At 44.7% G+C, this 24950-nt stretch overlaps 1 protein-coding gene and 1 long non-coding RNA gene across 3 annotated transcripts in view; one reads left to right on the top strand and one right to left on the bottom strand.

Moving 5' to 3' along the window:
• Positions 1–24950, bottom strand: part of LOC138979973 (uncharacterized) — a 326270-nt gene that overhangs the window by 227395 nt on the left and 73925 nt on the right. The gene's annotated exons all lie outside the window — the stretch shown is intronic.
• On the top strand, positions 8–24950 carry LOC138979971 (receptor-binding cancer antigen expressed on SiSo cells-like). 2 transcript variants are annotated; one of them, XM_070352739.1, is made up of 5 exons: positions 8–89; positions 9096–9287; positions 11388–11627; positions 13972–14058; positions 16250–24950. In XM_070352739.1, the coding sequence occupies exons 2-5, from the start codon at positions 9102–9104 to the stop codon at positions 16469–16471; spliced, it is 735 nt and encodes a 244-aa protein (XP_070208840.1). In that variant the 5' UTR covers positions 8–89; positions 9096–9101; the 3' UTR covers positions 16472–24950. The 2 variants fall into 2 exon arrangements, with proteins under 2 accessions (XP_070208840.1, XP_070208839.1); XM_070352738.1 differs by having other exon boundaries at positions 8–109.

The following is a 24950-nucleotide window of genomic DNA, read 5'->3' as shown; positions in this document are numbered from 1 at the left end:
AGGTAATTCTGGAAGTACTTCCGTTCGAAAAGTCGTCTGATTCTTCTAAACCAAGCTGTTTCCAATTTCTGCGCTAACGCTTTTTACTAGTAAGTGTTAAAGTTTGCAGGTAAGATCATCAATCTTCTAGCTGAGAAAGAAGAAGAAGAAGAAGAAGAGAAAATCTCGAATAATTTAGCTTCAAACATAGACAGAAACTGAGAGTTGTTGCACATTAAAAACATCTGTGCAAATGGTGGAATGAACACTAATAAGAAAGTATACCTGTAAGTAAACTGACGAATTACGTGACGTGTAGGAGAAACAACAGGCAGATCTACTTGAGTTAGACTCAGGGTTTTTGTTTGGCGAATGCGGTCCAAGTGAAACCCATGTTGGGATCATATACGTACACGAACCATTTTGATACAGCATACAGATTTCCTAAATTCCTGTCAATTGTTATTGATATCATAATAAAAAATGTTGCACCTTAACCTCGGCCTCAGGCGTGCTAATTTTACGGTGGCCCTCAGTTTAGCAATGATTGATCAGCAGAAAAACACAAGGCCTAAAAAAAAAATAGGTGTGGTTACGGTAACCCGACCTACCCTACTTTTAGGGGCCGACCCTATAACTTTTTATTACATTTGTCAAAAAAACACCACAAAAACAAGAAAACGAGTGCAGAAAACGCAATGAAAGAGAAAGCGCCCGAGTCGCACACTTATTTCCCTGTCAAGTAGGTTTAATTAGAAAAAAAAGTTAAAAAAAAAAGAAGTGATTGCCTACCTACCTACCCTATTTTTTTTGCTATGTTACCGTAACCACACCTATTTTTTTTTGTGCCTAAGCAATAAGCATAATTACCCAGTCACTGACACACTTGTACATGTATGTCATCGCTGGAAATGAACTGATACGTGCATGTGCATGGGGTCTATGTCGACCAAAAAAGTGGGATTTCCTGTAGGGGGATTCCCTGTATACTTTAGTTACTTTAGCGTTGCTTCCCCTTCCAAAATGGTGGTTCCACAAGAAAATCTGTTAGAATTCATGAATTTGCATGCGGCATTCAGCCAAGCTAACATGCTTCGGCAAGAACGTTGTATAATTCGAGATGATTTGGTTAAGGAAATCTCGCTTCATCAAATTGTCTCTCGTAAGCTTGAAGTAACTCCATGGGGTCAAACGGAAGTGTGATGCTAATGTAACGCTTTGCAGTTTGTCGTTATTATGAGTAATTTATTTTAGCTGCATTTTCTTTCATTTAGTTATCGATTTAAACTTGTTTTCAATGAAAATTGAAAACCATACTCGAATTTCTATAAAATATAAAAATAGATCGAAAAACATCAAATTCCGGCGAAAGAAACGCAACTCATTCGCGCCCACTGTTGCAAGTGATTTTTCGTCATTTTCAAATTGTCGTAAAATATGAACCAGATAAGGTAAATCAATTTGTAGAGGATATTTTACTGGCTCTACGATAAACGCATAGTATTTAATCATTTTTATTTTTTACTTCTTCATAAATTGTGTTATAGTACTTATACAGGGTAGGGGTCAAGCGAGTCGTGATTGCAGGCAAACGTGTCTCTTCAATATATGCTACAAAAATTGTAAAAATGCATATTTTTTAACAAGGTAAAGACATTTTTAAAGGAAATTCATTTCTCAACAACACAATTTAATTAGAATTATTTGCCAAAGCGTTTAAGACTCCAAAACATGAGCAAAGATCACTTAGACAGTGTTAAAAAGGGTTGTTTGGCAAAAGCTCATTCGCACGGAATCGACGTGATGATTTCTTTAAAAAAAACTGGTGCTATTTGTGGCCAAGTGTCTGGTCTACACGATCAGCATGTAGCATGTTGAAGAGACACGTTTGCCTGCAATCACGACTCGCTTGACCCCTACCCTGTATAACACAATTTACTAAAAAGTAAAAGATAGAAACGATTAAATACTATGCACTTGTCGTAGAGCCAATAAAATAATTCCTCTACGAACCTGTTTTTCTTTTTGATTTACCTTATCTGGTTCATATTTTACGACAATTTGAAAATGACGAAAAATCACTCGCAATAGTGGGCGCGAATGAGTTGCGTTTCTTTCGCCGGGGACTGTACATTCATGATTTAATATCATATTCTTACTCCGAATCACATTAGCATTGAGTCACCTGAGATGCTTATCACTGAAAAACGCTTACCCGGCTAAAGAATTTAAAGGGAAGCAACCCCATCACCAAAACGAAAGTGAAAGTAGCTTTGGTAATGGGCCAGTACACCGGGAGTTACCTCCCATACGGGTGTATGCCACGTCACTTCCTCTAGGAACACGTGCCTATTATCATACGTCTTTTTCACCTCGGAGAGGACGGTTCACTTTTTGACGCTCTGTGGCTGACCTTGTGTGTTTGAGTGACACCCGCCGGCCACGTTACCCAGCTTGTCTGCTCGCCTTGCCTACAGTTTGGTGAGCTCGTTCCCGTTTGTTGTTGGTTGTTTGCGCTGTTTCGTTACTGTACGTTGTCCGTTTTTTACGGACTTGTGTGTCAGTGACTTGCGTGTTTCGCCATTTTGTTGTGTGAGTTAGTTAGCTAACTCGTGTGACTTTGCTAGTAGCTCTGCGTGCCCTCTTTCTGTTTGGGCAAGTGTAGCTTTAGTATTTTGTTGACGCGTAAGCGTGTGTGTTTACTGTCTTTTCAGTCGTTTTGACTTACGTTTCAGTAAATCTTTTTGGCTTTGCCACGTGTTGTTGACGTTTGTGTCAGTGTCTTGCGTGTCGCCATTTTGTTGTGTGAGTTAGTTTTCTAGCTCGTGTGACTTTGTTTGTAGCTCTCCGTGCCTCTGCTTGTGGGGCAAGTTTAGCTATAGTATTTTGTTAACGCATTAGTGCGTGTGTTTACTGAATTTTCCAGTCGTTTAGACTTATGTTTCAGTAAATTTTTTCGCGTTGCCACGTGTTGTTGTCAACATGTCTGATTCAGACAAGCGCCGTGGCAAGTCGGACCCCAAGGGGAAAATTAAGGCTAAGTCTTCCTCTTCCAAAGCAACTTTACTTGTTACAGACCAAGAGCGTAACACTTTGTTGGCTGTACCAATTTCGGCGCCTAGCGCTGTTACTACTTCTGCTTCTTTTGCGGCGCCTAGCGCTACTGTTACTTCTGCACCTGTCTCTACATCGGAGACTTCGTCTTCTTTGTTAGCACCTGGACAAGGTGCGTTGGTTTCCTCTCTGTTAAAGTCACTGGTTCCAGAAATCCGCAGCTTGGTGCAGGCAGAATTTCAGCGTTCCGTCGCCAGCAGTTCGGCGTTTCCGGCATCTGGCAGTGACGTCCGGGCATTGGCTTCCGTGTCTTTGTCCTCCACTTCCGGCTTGGAGCAGCGTCCTCCCTCTTCAGCGTCGGTTGGTAAGCAGAGCTGGTCCGATAGCCCTCGTGAGGCGCCTGGACGTTCTCCTTCGGGGGACAGCTCTTTCGCATCGGGTCACGACCGATACCTTGCTGATCTTTCATTTCCGGCGATAACCTACGAGGCCCCGGACTTGTTCGAACAGCGGCGGCAGTCGGTTTCGACTGCCGCATTTCCGGCACTTGCCGGAAGTGATGATCCGTCCGCTCCGGCACGCTACGGCGGTCGCGGCAGGATGGAGTATTCACTGACTTCCGGTCCTTCCGGATCGCGAAGTCAACCAGTGCAGTCTTCACTTCCGCATTTTGCGGTTCCGTTGACTACACTTCCGGTTTCGGCCGGAAACGCTTCTTCCTCTTCTGGTGGTTCCTTCCGGATACCAGATAGTGGATTACAGCGTGCGCCTTCCGGCTTTCAAGCGCCTAGGCTTGAGCAGGCATCACTCCACTCAGTCGGGGGAGTGACGTCAGCTCATCCAGCTCCGGTTTTTGCGGATGGTCGTCCTGCTTACCCTTTACCTTCACAGGATTTTGGGCGGCAGGATGACGTTAGTGCTCAGGCTTTTCCGGTTTCCGGTTTGCCAGGGCATGCTTCTGCTTCCGGAACTGGTGACTTCGGTCATGGTTCCACGTGTGACTATTCTGATGCTCCATCAGTGGTCAGCGAGGAGTCGCGGGGCGTGTTTCCGTCGAAGCTCAAGTCTGTTCTTGACGTCGCGGCGGAAGTAACGTCTCGTTATTTTCCTGAAGGGGTGGTGGCTGCGGACTCTTCCGCATCATTCGTTCCTTCTGCCATGGCGGACTTCCGGCCGGCACAGGAGGATGTTTCTTCCTTCCGGTTCGCCGAGTCTCCGTCAGTGGCTTACCAACTTTCGCATTCACTGGTTCGTCCAGCACATGCGGGGAGTGGTATTCGGCCAGTGCCTGTTCCGTTACTGCTTCCTTTTGGTCCAGTTCCGGAATCAGCGCAGCAGTGGGTGGCTTCAGCTGCCCAAGCCTCTTCCTTCGTGCCTACGGTCAATAGGAAGCTTGGCATGCCCAATCAGAGCCAGAATTGGCTGGCGTCTTTTGCACTCCCTAGGGCTACCCTTCCGGTTTCCCGGGAATTGCTGCCTCTTCTGACTAAACCGATCAAGCGTGATTCGGTTTTGCCGGTTTCCGAGGCTTCCCTCCTCTCTGCTGAGGAGGTTGGACGTCGGCAGATCGAACTGTCCTCCATTGCGGAGACTCTCGTTCGGGCTCTGTCTCGGGCATTGACCGATTCGCTAGTTCCTTTCACTCTCAGTGAAGATCAGAATGCGGACGATGTCTCTGCGCTTTTGGCCGCATTGGCCAAGGTCAATGAGGAACAATTGCGTCTTTCCTCCCTGCAGTACACCCAAGCGGTACTCTGCAGGAGGGATCTCTTCCTCTCGCAGTCCCAATTCACGGAACTGGCTACTAGGGAGACCTTGAGAGTCTCCCCGGTCTCAGAGGAGTCTCTCTTCTGTCCGCTGGCACTGGATGCCAGACAGAAGGAGATTCAGTCAAACAAGGACAGTCAGTTCCTTGACTACACTCTGAAGGGGGTGAAACAGTCTCAGCCTTCTAAACAGAAGCAGGCTCAGACATCGTCTAACCCCAAGCCAGCTCAGAAGCGGCAGGCTCCGCCGGCCGCTCGTGGTGGGAAGAAGAGGACGGCATCGGGGAGGGGGCGTGGCGGCTCTGGAAGTAAGCCACACCCCCAATGAAGCGCTCCCGATCTCACCTCCCTCCCGCCCTCCACCTTGGTGATGGCGGGAGGCCCCTCCCGGGCACTTTCTCGTTGGATGTCGGTAGTAGACAGCCAATGGATTGTGGGAGTGGTGAGATCGGGCTTCCGCCTGCTCTGGCGGGAGGAAAAGGCGCCTCTTACCCGAGTGCCTCCGCGGTTCAAGCCCCCCTTCTCGCAGGAAGCACGTTCCGTCTTGCAGTCGGAAATTGCCTCCCTGGAGCAGAAGGGCGCGGTGGAGAGAGTTCGGGTCCACAGCTCCCTGGGATTTTACGGGCGTCTGTTCGCTGTTCCCAAAGCATCAGGAGGATGGCGTCCCGTGTTGGATTTATCTCTCCTCAATACTTTCTTGAGGGAGATAAAATTCAAGATGGAGACGCCAGCCTCTGTCCGAGACTCTCTCCGCCCAGGAGACTGGGTGACCTCGATCGATCTCACGGACGCATACTTTCATATTCTTATGCATCCGGCCGACCGGAAATGGCTTCGTTTCCGGTGGGGAGATCAGATCTACCAGTTTCGCGCACTCCCTTTCGGGCTGTCTCTCGCACCATGGATTTTCACCATGGTGGTGAGACAGGTCTGTGCACTGGTGAGGTCCCAGGGTATCCGTCTGCGGGCTTATCTGGACGACTGGCTCATCATGAACCAGTCCCAGAGCGGCTGTTCGCAGGATACCCTGACGGTTCTTCGAGAATCCAACTCGTTGGGATTCTCGATCAACCGGGTAAAGTCGGAGCTGACCCCGTCACAGACATTCACTTATCTGGGGATGTCTTTCGACACGGTCGCTTGGACTGTCCAGCCTTCTCAGAGAAGGGTGGACAAGCTCCAAGCCCAGATTCGCTCCACTTTACCTCTCCTGATGGCTTCCATCCGCTCGCTCGCCTCCATCTTGGGGCAGATGGAGTCTATGGCTCTTCTGGTTTCACTGGGCCGGGTCCACAAACGTCCGCTTCAGTTCGCGCTGAAGCCGTTTGTGGACTCTCCTCTGGTGGACTGGGACGCCCTCATCCCTTTGCAGGGATGGTTCCAGTCTGCGACCCTTCCGTGGTTGGACACGGAGTGGGTCTGCAGAGGTGTTCCGATCGTCGTGCCCCTCCCCGACCTGGACCTCTTTACAGATGCGTCCAGGGAGGGTTGGGGGGCACATACAGATCTTCAGACTACTTCCGGTCTGTGGACGACGGAGCAGTCCTTGTGGCACATCAACTTGCTGGAGCTAGAGGCAGTTGCTCTAGCTCTGGCCAAGTTTCTGCCCTCCCTGTACGCCAAACATGTTCGTCTGTTTACAGACAACATGACAGTGGCGGCGTACATCAACAAGCAGGGAGGCTCGCGGTCCCCGTCTCTCTCGGAGAGGGCTTGCGAGATCCTGGTGTGGTGCTTTCAGCATCATATCACGATCTCGGCCAGGTACCTTCCAGGGAGGCTGAACACTTTGGCGGATGCGCTCAGTCGTTCCGGTACGGTGCTTCAGTCGGAGTGGACGATCACTCACGGGGCACTGCTTCGCCTTTGGGCCCAGGTCCAAAAGCCTCTGGTGGACCTTTTTGCCACAAGGTACTCAAAGAGGCTTCCGGTGTTCGTCTCGCCATTCCCGGACCCTCAGGCATGGCGAGTGAACGCTCTGGACTTTCCCTGGACGGGTCTGGAGGCGTACGCCTTTCCTCCCTTTCCGTTACTCAGCCGAGTAATCCGGAAAGCGGAGATGGAGGAGCCGGCCCTTCTTCTTCTGGTCGCTCCTCTGTGGCCGTCGCAGGTCTGGTTTCCAGATCTTCTTCGGCTCGCCCAAGGGCCCCCCATTCCTCTCGCACTCGTGCGAGGGGAACTAGTGCAGCCCCGAACAGGCATTCCACACGAGGAGCCCAGTCTTCTGAAGCTTCACGTGTGGAAGTTGTTCGGGACTCGCTGAAGCGCTCTGGGGCGTCGTCTTTGACTCTGGACTTGGTGGCTCGCTCGCATAGAGCGTCCACCTCTTCAGTTTATGCTTCCCACTGGAAGGCATGGACTGCCTGGTGTTCAGCTAGAGGGGTGAGTTCGGTGGCTCCGCGCTCTATTCAGGTCGCTAACCACCTCTCTTTCATGTCTTCGCAGGGCGCCTCAGTCTCCTCGTTGAGGGTCCGGCGCTCCGCTATCTCGGCGACTCTTAAGCAGATTGGTCGTTCTGTTCGAGTCGGGGGCGTTATAGCTGCAGTCATTAAAGGGGCTGCTCTTAAGGAAGCTAAAGCTCGTTTGCCCGCTCCCAAGTGGGACTTGTTTTTAATCCTGGAATTCCTTCGTTCTGCGGATTTTGAGCCTTTAAGCGAGGCCAGTCTGTTCAATGTCACTCGCAAAGCGCTGTTTCTCCTTTTGTTGGCTACGGCCCGACGGGGTAGCGAGGTCCACGCCCTGTCGGGTCAGCCTGGAGATATCTCCTTTGAGCCGGACGGTTCCGCATCTTTGCGTTTCCGGCCTGATTTCCTGGCCAAGAATCAGTCTCCGGGGCAGGCCTCTCCGCTGGTTAGAGTTAAGGCTCTGACCAGCGCGTTGGCCCCGGATGACCCCGATTCGGTCAATTGCCCTGTGAGGGCACTTCGTCTGTACTTAGCCCGGACTCAGCCGATTCGGTCTAGTTCTCAGAAGTTGTTGTTTATCTCTCTCCTTACTAGGCGCGAGAAAGATTTGTCGAAGGTAACGTTGGCCCGGTGGGTGTCCTCGCTCATCAAGCAGGCTTATGAGTGGAGTCGCACAAAGAGGGGGGGGGTTATGCCCTCCTTGCCACTTGACTCGGCCCGAGCCCATGAAACGAGGGCGTGGGCATCCTCTCTGGCAGTTCTGCGCTCCAGACGTCTAGAGGAGGTGCTGACAACTGCGTATTGGCGTTCCGAAGATGTTTTCATAAACTTTTATCTTCGGGACGTCACAGCTCTTCGACAGGATGGCTCCAGAGGCCTTCCAGCGCTCATAGCAGCAGGCCAGTTCCTGTCCAGAACTTGATGGTGAGTTTTGATTCATTTCTAGCCCACCGCCTTGTTGATGTTATCTGCTAATGTGATTCGGAGTAAGAATATGATATTAAATGGAAAATTTCCTAAATAAATTATCATTTAATTAATATACTTACCCGAATCACATACTGTATTCCCTCCCACCTGCCCCGCTTATGGTTTTAAGATTTTTTAAAGCCGTATGATAATAGGCACGTGTTCCTAGAGGAAGTGACGTGGCATACACCCGTATGGGAGGTAACTCCCGGTGTACTGGCCCATTACCAAAGCTACTTTCACTTTCGTTTTGGTGATGGGGTTGCTTCCCTTTAAATTCTTTAGCCGGGTAAGCGTTTTTCAGTGATAAGCATCTCAGGTGACTCAATGCTAATGTGATTCGGGTAAGTATATTAATTAAATGATAATTTATTTAGGAAATTTTCCATTATATTAGAAAAAAGAGCATGCATATGTTTTGTTTTGATGTTTTTGTGTTTAATTTTCATGTCCATTTTGATGAAGATAGTAATGATCTATAACAAGCACTTTATTGTACTAGATGAATACCCGGCTTCGCCGGGAAGAAGTAGAGCCAAATACCCGGCTTCACCGTGTACCCGGCTTCGCCGGGTGAGTGGCGCACCGTACGCGTACGAGTGCACACGAAGGAAGGGAGATAAACGCGCAAAACAGCGGAGAAGATAAGGAAGAGTTACTGGGAATGGTTGTACAGAAAAACCATAAAAACCAAAATCGGTTCAGCGCTGCGCGCTCAGATCACATGTTCACAATTTTCATGGACCGGATTGTGTCCGGGGTTTATCTGAATATGCCCACCAAATTTGAAGCAGATCCATCGAGAACTTTGGCCGTGCATAGCGAACACACGGACAAACACAAGCCGTATATAGTTATATTCAAAGTAGAAAACTGTCTTTGCAGCTCATAACGAATCTCTTCTGTGTGTTGTGTGTTTCAGGTCATCATGATCAAGGTTGTGTTTAACATCATCAAGTCAATCTTCAGTCTCATCTTCAGCATCTTCCGTCCACTGAAACGCCTGTGGTGTCGGCGCCTGAAAGTGTCAGAAATGGATCCTGGCGTTCCAACGACCGTCAGCACACATTCTCTCAGCATTGAGATGCCCGTGTCCTTGGACAGTGCAGAGGCTGTAAGTCAACTGTTTGTCTTTCTCACTTTTTGTTTTCCATTCGACTGGCGCAGTGGCCTAGTGGATAAGACATCGGCCTCCTTATCAGAAGGTCGTGAGTTAAAATCCTGGCCGCAGCCGCCTGGTGGGTTAAGGGTGGAGATTTTTCCAATCTCCCAGCTGTGCAAACGTACTAGTGCCTTATCCCAACACCTGTTGCTTGTCCCGGTGTGCTCTCACACCATGTACCACCCTGTCCCAGCATCCAATGCTCCATTCACATGTGAATATCGTTCCGCTGCCAGGCTTGTTTGCAGTTTAAACTGTGGTGACTGTTTTTATGCGGTTTTTGGCTCACATGCGAAGCAAAAGTGAGTCTATGTACTCACCCGAGTCGTCCGTCCGTCCGTCCGGACGTCCGGACGTCCGTCCGGAAAACTTTAACGTTGGATATTTCTTGGACACTATTCAGTCTATCAGTACCAAATTTGGCAAGATGGTGTATGATGACTAGGCCCCAAAAAACATACATAGCATCTTGACCTTGCTTCAAGGTCAAGGTCGCAGGGGCTATAAATGTTGCCTAAAAAACAGCTATTTTTCACATTTTTCCCATTTTCTCTGAAGTTTTTGAGATTCAATACCTCACCTATATATGATATATAGGGCAAAGTAAGCCCCATCTTTTGATACCAGTTTGGTTTACCTTGCTTCAAGGTCAAGGTCACAGGAGCTCTTCAAAGTTGGATTGTATACATATTTTGAAGTGACCTTGACCCTGAACTATGGAAGATAACTGTTTCAAATTTAAAAATTATGTGGGGCACATGTTATGCTTTCATCATGAGACACATTTGGTCACATATGATCAAGGTCAAGGTCACTTTGACCCTTATGAAATGTGACCAAAATAAGGTAGTGAACCACTAAGAGTGACCATATCTCATGGTAGAAAGAGCCAATAAGCACCATTGTACTTCCTATGTCTTGAATTAACAGCTTTGTGTTGCATGACCTTGACCTTGGGTCAAGGTCACATGTATTTTGGTAGGAAAAATGTGTAAAGCAGTTCTTAGTGTATGATGTCATTGCTAGGTTTAGTTATTTGACCTTGACCCTGAAGGTCAAGGTCATGTAAAGGTCAAGGTCAAGCATGTGAGTCGTATGGGCTTTGCCCTTCTTGTTTTTTTTGTTTTTTTTTTGGGGGGGGGGGGGTCTTAAAAGGGGGGTTTCACTATATCATCAAACAGCAGAGAGATTTGCCTAGTGTTAATTTACGTTATTGTTTTACAGTTTGTCAGGTTGAAGCACTTGTGTCAGTCAGTCGGCTTGAACACTTAAGACCCCCCAATGTAAGACTTTCTCCCTTTTATTTTTAAGACCCTGTTTTCTCAGACATTTTGTTCATAACCCAGGCATGGGAATTGTCCGCCAAAAGGCACATTTCCCTTGATTTTTGTTGTTGAACCACTGAAAAAGCAAAAGTGTCTGCCAAAAAAATAAATGGGGGAGGCAAAAATGGTTCTAAAAACTGAATTTAATGGCAAACTTGGAGCTCAGATGAGGCATGCCCCCGGACCCCCTTTAGTTAGGCTAGGCGCTTTGCGCTGTCGACTTTGATATTACTTACAAATTTTCAGCCTTTTTTACTTTTTTCAATTCCCATGCCTGATAACCTCTGTAAATTTACCCTCATTTTAAGACTCTGTCCTTTTTAAGACCTGATTTTCTAAGATTATTGGAGGTCTTCACTTTCTACCCCACCTATGTTGACCAAGTTTTTTTTTTATAGCCGTGATCAGCTGTGTTGCAGCAGGTCACTCAGAATTGTAGTAACTGTGTAGTAACTTAGTATCAACGCGCTGGAATGCAGGCGTTAGATTGACGTTACAGGAAGCGACTGAAGCTAACAGTCTGAGCGGATATATCCGTACCTGGTCAGATAGAGCCATATGAGTGGGGACGGATATATATCCGTACCTGGGAGACAATGAGTTAAAAGGGGGGGTTCCTCTGTAAAAGAATAAAATTACTTCTGTGTCTGGAAGGTATTTTGTACTTGTGCAAACAAGTTGACACAGTCAAAGTATTCCTTGTTGTATATCTGATAAACTTTTGCAGGAAGACATTGAGATGGAGTCTTGGGATGCCTGGGATACCAACCAATCACAATCAGCCCAGGCACAGCAGTACAGCCAATCAAACGTCCCGTACTACCAGAACGAAGGCATACCAGGCGGAATGTTGCAGCACACAGCCAATCAGTACATCCGGGGCAGAAAACCAGAGCCAGAAGGAGACCCAGAACCAGAACCGGATTATTTCAGAGACATGACGCCCGAGGTGAAAAGACCAGCAAAGGTGAGTTTTGATGAGACGAACAGTGTTGTTCCCTGACACAGAGGACAATTTTTTTTGTTTTGTTTGCTTGACGCTCAGCCGACCACGAAGGGCCATATCAGGGCGGTGCTGCTTTGACATTTAACGTGCGCCACACACAAGACAGAAGTCGCAGCACAGGCTTCATGTCTCACCCAGTCACATTATTCTGACACCGGACCAACCAGTCCTAGCACTAACCCCATAATGCCAGACGCCAGGCGGAGCAGCCACTAGATTGCCAATTTTAAAGTCTTAGGTATGACCCGGCCGGGGTTCGAACCCACGACCTCCTGATCACGGAGCGGACGCCTTACCACTAGGCCAACCGTGCCGGTCAGAGGACAATAGGTCGGGTGGGCCACAATGCAAATGATACAAATCGGTCAAAATGTCCTGTCTCCAAAAAAATGTAAATTGTGTCAAATCTATCGGCCTTGGGTCGGAACAATCAAATCAAATCAAATCAAATTAATTTTATTATCTCACATGGAGAAATGTAGTGGTGGTGCATAAACAAACAAAACAAAGCAAAACAAAATGCTACAACATTAGCAGTTGTAGAAACACTACACCAACAATGCGACAGATTAAGCACTAAGGACGGAGGCCTGGAAGCGAGACTGCGGAATTAATGGGATAATAATTAAATCAGGGGCAGGATGCAGTGGTTTTTGAAACCAAAAGGAGCTATAGCGTAATGTAACTTTTTGGGACTTAAAAAGACAGTGGTGCTAGTTCTAAAAATGAGCATGAATGTAACTTGTTATGCTTCTATGCTTCAAAATACATCCAAATATTGCAAAGCAGGTTTTTAGTTTTCGTGCCACCTCTCCCCTTAAAACTGTGGTCTATTTATGACTTTTCGGGGCTACGAGGTTGAAAAATAGGGATACAATCATGTACAGAATTCTGTACAGCAAACGCTACCCGAAACCCCATCTATACGGCGTGTATGACCTTGAGAGCTTCAGTCAACGCTTGAATTTTGCAGTGGTAACATCCGGTTTGCTCTCTCAGAGCTGAGCATATTTGTCGAGAAGGATCGAGCAGAAAAAATAAACGACTTGGCAGGGATTCGAACTCGGGGCCTCGAAATGTCGGGGCCGATGTCTTAACCGCTAGGCCACTTCACCAGTGTTTTCAAAGATGAAAAATTTGATAATTTTACATCATTCTACGCTTGAATTACCAATACCATACATGCGTTGCAAAAACGTAAAAATTGCTATTGAAATTTGCCTTTATTTGCAAACATGTTTCACGGAATCGCAGTACATTTTTACACCGTCATGTTACACGACATTCGCGCCATGCAAATAGCTGCGATATCTATATTTACAACATGCAAGAAAAATGACAAGCACAGTAATTGAATCTCTCCAAAGCTCTGTGCAGTTGAAAACAGACATCTAAGAAATAGTTATACATGTATTTACCTCTGAACAATGGGCGGATAGAGATATAAATCATGCTGCTTCAAGAATAACATAACATAACGTTTATTTTTTCCCTTTGATCTCTCTTGAAGATAAAATATGATCAGTCTTGAGAGAGCAAACCGGATGTTATCCCTGCAAAATTCAAGCGTTGACTGAAGCTCTCAAGGTCATACACGCCGTATAGGTGGGGTTTCGGGTAGCGTTTGCTGTACAGAATTCTGTAAATGATTGTATCCCTATTTTTCAACCTCGTAGCCCCTTAAAGTCATAAATAGACCACAGCTTTAATGCACCACTGTCAGAAAAGTTTGTTGAGCTGTCGGCATCTGCATAACTGCATGCAATGAGATATGTGAGTGTTTGTGCCATTAATTGTTTAGATCTGTTTAGGCGTGTAAATGCAAGGTATTTGGGCAGAACAAAATGACTAAAAGAAAGAAAAGAAACAAGGGTATGGTATGATTGAAAGCCTGTTGGTTTTGAAAGTGTGTACTGAAGTTGAACTTGAATATGCAGTGCAAATATTTCATGTTATGTAGTTAGTATATATATATGTATATGTCCAAAATGGAGAAAAAACCCACCCAGATGCATCATTTTGTAATAGCTTCTTTGCAGTTTCTCCATTGACTAAAGGGAATTCAAAGCAGTAAAATGTTATCCTACCTAACTGATTCCATCAAGCTGAGTTTTTGTGTGACTATTTGTTTGTCTGTTCACTTAAAAGACCGTTGGGTCGATATATTTGTGAATGTAACGTATTGTTTTGTCAATAACAAACGTTCCAACAACCTACCTTTCTTGGTTTTTTTATTCTGAATTTTGGAACGTTGGCAGTCTCTTTGTTTTTGGATTTATTTTCTGTTTCTGTTTTTTGTTTTCAGATCCTGTTGAAAAAGAAAGACAATGGGGCTGTTAACCCGGCTGCCATATCTACCCGGTTATCTGCCAGCGAAGTTGCTCCGCCTGTGGTGAGTAATGTCACTGAGTACACAAAACACAACAATCACCTTTGGAGACAAAGCCGGTCAAACAGGATTGAAAAAAAGAATTTTAGAGCTGATTTCTTAGCCCTGTAAAAGCTGCCGTGGGTACGCGAAGGTTCCCAAGAGACAGCAGCAGCCACACCCCATCACAAACAGAACTCTACAATTGACAGGTGTCTGGAACTCCCTGCCGCTTGAGCTTTGCCAGAGCCCCTCTCTTGACGCATTCAAGAGTAGGTTGAAGACTCAGTTCTTCCCGTAGCTGGCTGCGACTTTCATGTTCGACGTGATGTGTTGTGCCCCAAAAGACATTCTTATGCTGTGCTCTGTGAGAGGTGCTTTCTTTGTGTTTAATATTATTTTGTTTGGACCTAGCTATTGATGTGTACATTGTTGTTAAACAGTTGTTTGGATTGGATTGGATTGGATTGGATAAGATTCACAGTCCAGTGAGGTTACCCTCATGGAAATTCGGGCTGCTTTCTCCCCGGGGAAAGCGAGCTGCCATACATACGGCGCTACCCATATATTTTTTTTCCTGCATGCGTGTATTCATGTTTCCTGAGACTTAATGCCGTGTGAGATGGAATTTTGTTGTATGTTTATCAGGGTTTGCTAGTGTGTGATAGGCTTCGTGTCCGTCTGTAGATGTTAGTTTCTTTGTTAGTCCTGTGTTGACAACTCTTCGACAAGCGCTTAGAACTGTACCCACGGAATACGCGCTATATAAGTAGGGGGGTGATGTGGTCTCGCTTCGTCTTCCTCAACGTCAGCCTGGCAGCAGCGTTCTGGACTCGTTGTAGGCCATGAATGGATGAGGCGGGGAGGCCAGCCAGAAGGGAGTTGCAGTAGTCCAGACGACTGAAGATGAGGGAGACAACCAGCTTGACACAGGCGTCGTGGGTGAGGTAGCGACGGATGGAGGCGATGCGTCGTAGGTGGAAAAAGCAGGTCTTGATGATGAAGGAGATGCGTGTCTGCATGGAGAGAGTGGAGTCGAGAAAGACGCCAAGGCTCTTGACAGCAGGGGAGAATGGAACAGGGGAGAATAAAAGCCTTATCCCATGTAAAAGCCTTATCCCATGTGAAAGCCTTATCCCATGTAAAAGTCTTGTCTCATGTAAAAGCCTTGTCCCATGTAAAAGCCTTGTCTCATGTAAAAGCCTTGTCCCATGTAAAAGCCTTGTCCCATGTAAAAGCCTTGTCTCATGTGAAAGCCTTGTCCCATGTAAAAGCCTTGTCCCATGTAAAAGCCTTGTCTCATGTGAAAGCCTTATCCCATGTAAAAGCCTTATCCCATGTGAAAGCCTTATCCCATGTAAAAGCCTTATCCCATGTGAAAGCCTTATCCCATGTAAAAGCCTTGTCCCATGTAAAAGCCTTGTCCCATGTAAAAGCCTTGTCTCATGTAAAAGCCTTGTCTCATGTAAAATCCTGGCCAGATCTGAGATAGTGAGCTGACCTGTTTTCACGGCAAAGATTGTGCTTTTAAAAGTTTCATCTTTCACTGTGAAGAAAGATTGTCTGAATTGACTTTTGTCTCAAGTAATATATTCTCATGGTGACGTGGAACAACAAGGTTTCTGGTCTTTGCAATTATCTAAACGTCATACATTTGCATTTGTATTAGACAGTGTTCTTTCACCAAAAATGTCCTTGCATGCTTCATACTTTTTAGGCACACAATTCTTTGTTTTATTACTTTATTTCTAATGTGTATTTGAATTTGCATCATGTCCACGATTGTTTATTTGTGTATAATTATATATATATATATATTTTTTTTTAGTCTTTTAAAAGACCGTAACTTCTAAATTGAGCCAAAGTTGACTTCAGGCAGACTTGGCATAGTCTTTTTACAGAAAAATCAGTTTCAAAACTTATTGCCGCAAGCTTCATGAAGGTGACTTTGCATACTGTATTACCCCCCTTTCAAGACTTCTAAAATCTGAGAAAACCAGGTCTTAAAAACGAGGTTGTCTGAAACTTAGAGTAAATTTACAGAGGTTATAAACTGAGTATCTGAGAAAACAGGGTCTTTAAAGGGAGGGGGTCTTAAATGGGGGATTCCACTGTAGTACACTTTGTCCAATTAATATAAGGCTTCAGGCGCTTAGAACTTTTTTGTAGGAAAATTGTACACCATCAATATATACCTACTATTTATTTGCCGCAGGGATCAGAGCTCGAGTCATGGGAGGACCCGGGGGCCGTGGAGAGTTCGTGGGGGGAGGAAGTCAACGAAGACTTATCCTGGGAGGCGGAGGCGGCTCTCAAAGAGAAACGCAGAGCTGAGCGAGAGAACCGAGCGGTGGAGCAGCAAAAGAAGAAACTGCAACGTGACGCCATGCGAGGCTTGAAGAAGGACCACTCTCAACTGGCTGTGAAGATTTCATGATCATGCCTGGTGAAAGTTTCATGATCTTGTCATGAGTGTGAAGGATTTGCATGCAGCGTCATGTACAGATGAGAGATTGAGTAAACAAAATAGAGAAAAAGATGCGAGATTGACTAAAAAGAAGCAACAGCAATGAGACAACATTCGTGGCTTGAAGAAAGATACTCAGCTAGCTGTGAAAATGTTATGATCATATTTAGGGAAAACAATTCATGATCATGTTCTGAGTGTGATGGATTTACATGCAGCGTCTTGTACAGATGAGAGAATTAAATGAGTAAAAAAAGAAGAGAAATAGATGAGAGATTCACTATAAAGAAACAACAGCAACGGGACTATCACTCTCAACTATGAAAGTGTCATGATTACGTCTGGTGAAGATTTGCATGCAGTGTCCTCTGCAGATGATGAGATTGAGTGAAAAGAAACAACAGCAATGAGACGACATGCATGGCTCGAAGAAAGACGCTCGGCTAGCTGTGAAATTGCATGATCGCCTGTGTAGAAAATGTTCTCAGCAGCTTGCAAGAGAATGATTGCTAGTCCTTTCAGCAGTGAAAACTTTTCTGGAGCTTTGTGTAGAATTGTGTGTGACATCTTGTGTGGCTGAATGATCGAAAGCTCTGTGTACATGTTGACATTTATTTAATAACTAATAACCTGGAGTGTGAAATAACTGTGTATTATATCTTATACAGGGTGGGCCATAAAAAGTGTCCACATTTAATTTGTTAATATTTTTCCTGTAAAGTGATATTTTCTTTTCTGTTTCAGATAGAATTTGAGACAAGCATCTTAGAATTCTTTTAAAGCCTGAATGGATCGCATTCCAGTACAGGAAAGGACCAAAATCGTTGAACTTTACTTTGCTACCAATTCTGTGGTTCTCGCCCAGCGCGCTTTTCGGAGAGAGTTCCCTGGCACACACTGTCCATGTGCGAGAACTGTGAAGCGCCTCGTGGATAAATTCAGGGTTATGTCCTTTATTGTTATCTGCGAGACTACCAGTGTTCCTGAATTTATCCACGAGGCGCTTCACAGTTCTCGCACATGGACAGTGTGTGCCAGGGAACTCTCTCCGAAAAGCGCGCTGGGCGAGAACCACAGAATTGGTAGCAAAGTAAAGTTCAACGATTTTGGTCCTTTCCTGAATTGGAATGCGATCCATTCAGGCTTTAAAGGAATTCTAAGATGCTTGTCTCAAATTCTATCTGAAACAGAAAAGAAAATATCACTTTACAGGAAAAATATTAACAAATTAAATGTGGACACTTTTTATGGCCCACCCTGTATATGGTTAAAAAGCAATTTCTCATTTACTTGTTAAAATCTTGTCTAGGAGTTTGGAGAATTTGCATGCAACTTTACCCACTGTAGATGAGAGAATTACGGAAAAGAAGACATAGCAAGGGAATGCCATGCATGGCATGAACAACTTGGACACTCAGATGAGAACATTTCCTTGATCTCTGGAGTATAAAGGATTTGCATGCATTGGCTAAAAAATATAGCTTTCTTAGCATATATAACCACCTTATGTCCCACAATAGTCACTAGTACTTGGGACAGTAATAGAAATTTAGCATGGCCTAGCTTATACAGTGGAACCCCCATTTTAAGACCTCCAAAAATCTGAGAAAATCAGGTCTTAAAAAGGAGGGAGTCTTAAAATGGGGGTAACTTAACAGAGGATATGAACAAGAAATCTGAGAAAACGGGGTCTTAAAAAGGAGGGAGTCTTAAAATGTGGGTAACTTAACAGAGGATATGAACAAGAAATCTGAGAAAACGGGGTCTTAAAAAGGAGGGAGTCTTAAAATGGGGGTAACTTAACAGAGGATATGAACAACAAATCTGAGAAAACGGGGTCTTAAAAAGGAGGGAGTCTTAAAATGGGGGTAACTTAACAGAGGATATGAACAAGAAATCTGAGAAAACGGGGTCTTAAAAGGGGGTTCCACTGTAGCTGTGTTGATGAGAGAAGGGCTGCTTGCATGTCTATCAAGTTGTGGCATTTTTGTCTGGACCTTGAGGGGTTTGCATTCAAAGTCGGGTGGAAGAGAGAATGACTGATTTCCCTTCAGCAGTGAAAGCTGCTTGACAGAATGAGTGATTTCCCTTCAGCAGTGAAAGCTGCTTGGCAGAATGAGTGATTTCCCTTCAGCAGTGAAAGCTGCTTGACAGAATGAGTGATTTCCCTTCAGCAGTGAAAGCTGCTTGACAGAATGACTGATTTCCCTTCAGCAGTGAAAGCTGCTTGACAGAATGACTGATTTCCCTTCAGCAGTGAAAGCTGCTTGACTGAATGACTGATTTCCCTTCAGCAGTGAAAGCTGCTTGACAGAATGACTGATTTCCCTTCAGCAGCGAAAGCTGCTTGACAGAATGACTGATTTCCCTTCAGCAGTGAAAGCTGCTTGACAGAATGACTGATTTCCCTTCAGCAGCGAAAGCTGCTTGAGAGAATGACTGATTTCCCTTCAGCAGTGAACGCTGCTTGACAGAATGTTGTGTGAGAAAGCTGGTGTAGTTGAAAGGACGACTCGTTAAGTACATGTATGCATTTTTTAAATTACCTGGGATGTGGAATATATAGTCAAAAAGCAAATTTTAATTTATCACTTAAACTTTCTGGGGTGTTCAAGAATTGTCTGTGATGGCATATTATGTTGTTGAAAAGTAAACTTGTAAGAGTGTCTTAATAGGTTATAGGGTGGCAGAGTTGTGTGTGTGGTCGAGAAGAAAACTTTGACTATGTCAATTTCTTGATGGTTTGAAAAGAGGAAGAGTTACGCATGATGTTAATACTAATAGTATGTGTGATTGAATAGAAAACGGTAGATCAACTGGCACCCCCCCGCGGGTTAGGGGGAAGAATTTACCCGATGCTCCCCAGCATGTCGTAAGAGGCGACTAACGGATTCTGTTTCTCTTTTTACCCTTGTTAAGTGTTTCTTGTATAGAATATAGTCAATTTTTGTAAAGATTTTAGTCAAGCAGTGTGTAAGAAATGTTAAGTCCTTTGTACTGGAAACTTGCATTCTCCCAGTAAGGTAATACATTGTACTACGTTGCAAGCCCCTGGAGCAAATTTTTGATTAGTGCTTTTGTGAACAAGAAACAATTGAAAAGTGGCTCTATCCCATCTCCCCCCTTTCCCCGTCGCGATATAACCTTCGTGGTTGAAAACGACGTTAAACACCAAATGAAGAAAGAAAGAAAGATCAACTGGCATTTTCGTGATCACTTTATGATGTGAAACTTTTGCATTCATTAGCATGAAAATGCTAAGGATTGGATGTAAACTTGCTTTGTAAAAATTCTAATCTGCTCTGTATATTTCATGGACAAAATTAAACAGATAAAAAGCCATTAGTAGAACTGTGAATTTGGAAAAAAACCAAAAAAAACCCACATTCTGTTGAAGAACCACTACAATGTACCATTGAACATTTCGGTATTTCCTGTTCGGGTTGTTTTGTATGAAATATTTACTTTATATGTGCTTTGTTCCTGTTTTGAAAGGTAATGGTTTTTACATTGATGTGTTAATTGAGTGTGCTATTTATTTATTCCAAAAAATGCATAGATTACACATGCAGTGTCATTTGTTATTTTGCTTGTGTATAGATATTATAAAACAGTTGGCATTGTATACTGTATTAAATTACATATCTTAACCCAACTCACATATAGCAATTTACTTCAGTCTAGTGCTAGAACGCTGCATCGCATCACCTTGGTAACAAGGGAGGCAACTCTAAAAAAAGAGCTACCTTGACCCATAAACAGAACAAAGTCACGTGACTTCCTGACCTTGCCGCCATATTGAATTCATTCGTACGAAAGCGTAGAAAAACTTCCCTCTTTTTTTAGAACAAACCCCACTAGCGGGGAAGGTGGGAGGGAATTAACTATGTGAGTTGGGTAAGTATATTAATCAAATGAAAATGTACTACTAAAATTTTCGATTAAATTACATATCTTAACCCAACTCACATAGCAGATTGCTAATAAAGGTGGAGGGAAAAAAACACTCACTTCAAACAGCGGGCAAGACTTGGCCCGCCGCTACCAGGCCTGGTAGGGAATTACTGCCGTCCTGTCTTGTACTGGCGACATCTCGCAGGTAGTAATTTATAAAGATGTCTTGCGATGCAGCATCAAGGACTTCCGCCAGCCTTCCTGAGCGAAGAACTGCTAGCGAAGAGGCCCACGCCCTGGCTTCAAGTGCTCTTGCAGAAGTCAGAGGAAGAACAGAATGTCCAACCCCCTCCTGTCTGTACCACCATGCGTACGCTTGTTTAATGAGCGTAGCAACCCATCTAGCCAAGGTTACCCGAGACACGTCCGTACTCCTTACTGTGTTCATGGAGATAAAGAGCAATATTTGATCTCTAGACCTGATGGGAGCTGTGCGAGCTAAATAACTGTTAAGAGCTCTAACTGGACAGTTAACCAAGTCCGGGTCACCTGAAGCAAGGATCCTTCTCAAGGGAGGAATCTGAACAATGGGGGAGGCTAGACCAGGCTTTTGATTCTTAGCGAGAAATTCCGGTCTGAGTGAACCATCACTTTCAAAAGAAATGTCCAAACGGTCATACACGTAAAATTCCACTCGTGCAAAAAACACGAGTGTACGTGGGAGTTTCAGCCCACGAACGGAGAAGAAGAAGAAGAAGAAGAAAAAGAAATGTCCTTAGCCAGACCTGAAAGGGCATGAACCTCACTGCCTCTACGGGCAGTAGCTAACAACACCAAAAACAAAGCTTTGCGCGTCAAGTTAGCCAAACTTGCCGCCTGCAAAGGCTCAAAATCCTGTGAGGCAAGAAATTTAAGAACCAAAAACAGATCCCAAGAGGGTAAAGGAGACTTTGACCTCGAGGAACCTATAGCTGCGCCCTTGAGGACGCTAGCAATAACACCGCCTAGGTTAATTCAATGGCCTAACTGCTTCAACGTAGACGAGATAGCGGATCTCCGAACCCGCAAGGAAGAAGGAGATATGCCCTGAGCAGCCAACCATGGAAGGTGGTTGGCAACCTGCATGGAACGGGGAGAAGTAGCGGATCTCCGAACCCGCAAGGAAGAAGGAGATATGCCCTGAGCAGCCAACCATGAAAGGTGGTTGGCAACCTGCATGGAACGGGGAGAAGTAGGACTAACGCCATTCCCAGAACACCACTTTACCCAAGCTGACCAGTGGGAGGAATATACCGTGGGCTTTCTGTACAAAATCTAAAGTGGAATCTGAGCGACGCAGAGAGACCCTAACAGTGTCCAGGCGTGAAGCCTCAGCGATTGGGGGTTCTCGTGATGGACGCCCGATCTTGGCTGAACCAGTTCTCCCTTTTTGACGTCTAGAGGAATGGGATGACCGTCTGCGAGACGAAGAAGATCGGGAAACCAGTGTTGGCTGGGCCACCAAGGGGCTACCAACACCAGATAAGGCTGTTCTGCCTCCGCCTTCCTCAGAACCTTCCTCAGAACCTTGCTCAAGAGTTTGAAAGGCGGGAACGCATAGGCCATCAGGCCCGACCAGTCTATCTCTAGTGTGTTCACCTTCCAGGCTTCTGGATCCGGAAACGGAGAGACAAAGACAGGCAGCCTGCGAGAAAATCTGGTCGCAAACAAGTCGACCATGGGTTTGTCGACCCGTAACCACAGAGGCTGAAGCGCATGGTGAGTCAGAGTCCACTCTGTGTGTATGACACTGGACGAGCGGCTGAGCGAGTCCGCTAAGACATTGAGAAATGGGGACAAGGTTTTAAAGGAAGAAATGCTGGGTTTCAGATGAGGAGCAGAATGGATTTGTTGTGTGTGTGTGTGTGTGTGTGTGTGTGTGTGTGTGTGTGTGTGTGTGTGTGAGTGTGTGTGTGTGTGTGTGTGTGTGTGTGTGTGTGTGTGTGAGTGTGTGTGTGTGTGTGTGTGTGTGTGTGTGTGTGTGTGTGTGTGAGTGTGTGTGTGTGTGAGTGTGTGAGTGTGTGTGTGTGTGTGTGTGAGTGTGTGTGTGTGTGAGTGTGTGTGTGTGTGTGTGTGTGTGTGTGTGTGTGTGTGTCTTTCTGTGCCTGTCTATATTTGGGGCGAGAGAGAGAGAGAGAGAGGCAGCGAGGTTTAAATTGTTTAAACAAAGTCAGGCTTTGTGATGACTTGCTTTATTTGAATTCTATTCTAAAAGTGGAATACTCCAATTTTTTTTATTTTCAGAAGACATAATGTTCATGCTTTTTCATAAGTCAGATTTGATATTGCAGTGCTCAGTGAATTTCTTTGAAAACAGGGTTTATCCTATATTTTGTTTTACCCACACAGAACCAAACACACACACAGACACACACCGACACACACACTCACACATACACACACACACACACACACACACACACGCGCGCGCGCGCGCGCGAGTACATACATGCATACGTTAAAAGAAAATAGACTGACAAACAAATCAACAAGTCGCGTAAGGCGAAAATACAACATTTAGTCAAGTAGCTGTCGAACTCACAGAATGAAACTGAACGCAATGCCATTTTTCAGCAAGACCGTATACTCGTAGCATCGTCAGTCCACCGCTCCTGGCAAAGGCAGTGAAATTGACAAGAAGAGCGGGGTATTCGTTGCGCTAAGAAGGATAGCACGCTTTTCTGTACCTCTCTTTGTTTTAACTTTCTGAGCGTGTTTTTAATCCAAACATATCATATCTATATGTTTTTGGAATCAGGAACCGACAAGGAATAAGATGAAAGTGTTTTTAAATTGATTTCGACAATTTAATTTTGATAACAATTTTTATATATTTAATTTTCAGAGCTTGTTTTTAATCCAAATATAACATATTTATATGTTTTTGGAATCAGAAAATGATGGAGAATAAGATAAACGTAAAATTGGATCGTTTTATAAATTTTTATTTTTTTTTACAATTTTCCGATTTTTAATGACCAAAGTCATTAATTAATTTTTAAGCCACCAAGCTGAAATGCAATACCGAAGTCCGGGCTTCGTCGAAGATTACTTGACCAAACTTTCAACCAATTTGGTTGAAAAATGAGAGCGTGACAGTGCCGCCTCAACTTTCACGAAAAGCCGGATATGACGTCATCAAAGACATTTATCAAAAAAATGAAAAAAACGTTCGGGGATATCAATCCCAGGAACTCTCATGTAAAATTTCATAAAGATCGGTCCAGTAGTTTGGTCTGAATCGCTCTACACACACACACAGACAGACACACACACACACACACACACACACACACACACACACACACACACATACACCACGACCCTCGTCTCGATTCCCCCCTCTACGTTAAAATATTTAGTCAAAACTTGACTAAATATAAAAACGGCAACAGAGGTGGAACAGAAAGCCAATAATTTTTGTGTTAGGCCAAAAAAAAAATAGGTCTGTTTACGGTAACCCGACCGACCCTAGTTTTTTCGCGCGACCCTAGACTTTTTTTTGGCATTTGGGGAAAAAAAAAAAAAAAATCTTGTTTTTTGGGCAAAATAAGGTAAAAATATGGTTTTTGGGGGAAAAAAAAAATAAAAAAAAATCCCGACCTACCGACCCTATTTTTTTGGCCTATGTTACCGTAAACAGACCTATTTTTTTTTTTTTGCCTTATTAAGAATACCAACAGTCAGCATAAATTTACTCAGCCATTTGCATATGCGCAAGATGTAAGCATTATATCAGAGAAACTAAGAAACATGTTTAAACAGTCTATGCAACCATAATATAGAACTGCGTTTGTGATGTGTGAACAAATGTTGCTTAGTGTGTTTTGTACATTATTGAATATGGAGAGATGTTTTTTTTTTGGTTTGTTTTTAGATTTGTAATTCTTTTAAATTTTGTGTGTGCTATGGAGGCTGATGGGCAGCATTTTTGGACTAATTATTCTGTAAATGTTATTCTTCATGTTGTACAGTTGAACCCCCCCCCCCAACAAACACACACACACACACACACGCACGCACGCACGCACGCACGTACTCACACACACACACACACACACACACACACAAAAACCGCGGACCTACCTAATCTCGGAGGTCATCAACTCTGCAGCCAGCTAACACAAACTGTGGGGCCTGTCACCGATTTAAACAATTGCCAGTGCAGTCACTGATGACGTCAGTACAGTGGAACCCCCCTTTTGAGACCTCAAAAAATGTGAGAAAATCGGGTCATAAAAAGGAGGGAGTCTTAAAATGGGGGACAGAGGTTATGAACAGAAAGTCTGAGAAAACAGGGTCTTAAAAAGGAGGAGTTACACTGTACCACACTCTCTGAAAGACGGGGTTGTTATCAGAAAACGGTTTTTTTTGGTTTTTATTCTGGGCATGTCGAAGCTTGTTTCTATGTGATAACAAATGTTGTATTATAATGTTGCATTTATGTATGTACATTCTGCAGGTACTTTTCCAACGGTTTGTTTTGGGTCATAATAAATGTTGGATATACCCTGTT

Source organism: Littorina saxatilis, linkage group LG11, assembly GCF_037325665.1.
Source record: "Littorina saxatilis isolate snail1 linkage group LG11, US_GU_Lsax_2.0, whole genome shotgun sequence".
Classification (NCBI taxonomy): domain Eukaryota; kingdom Metazoa; phylum Mollusca; class Gastropoda; order Littorinimorpha; family Littorinidae; genus Littorina; species Littorina saxatilis.
Note: the sequence above shows the minus strand (reverse complement) of the source record. Positions and strands in the feature narration are given on the sequence as shown.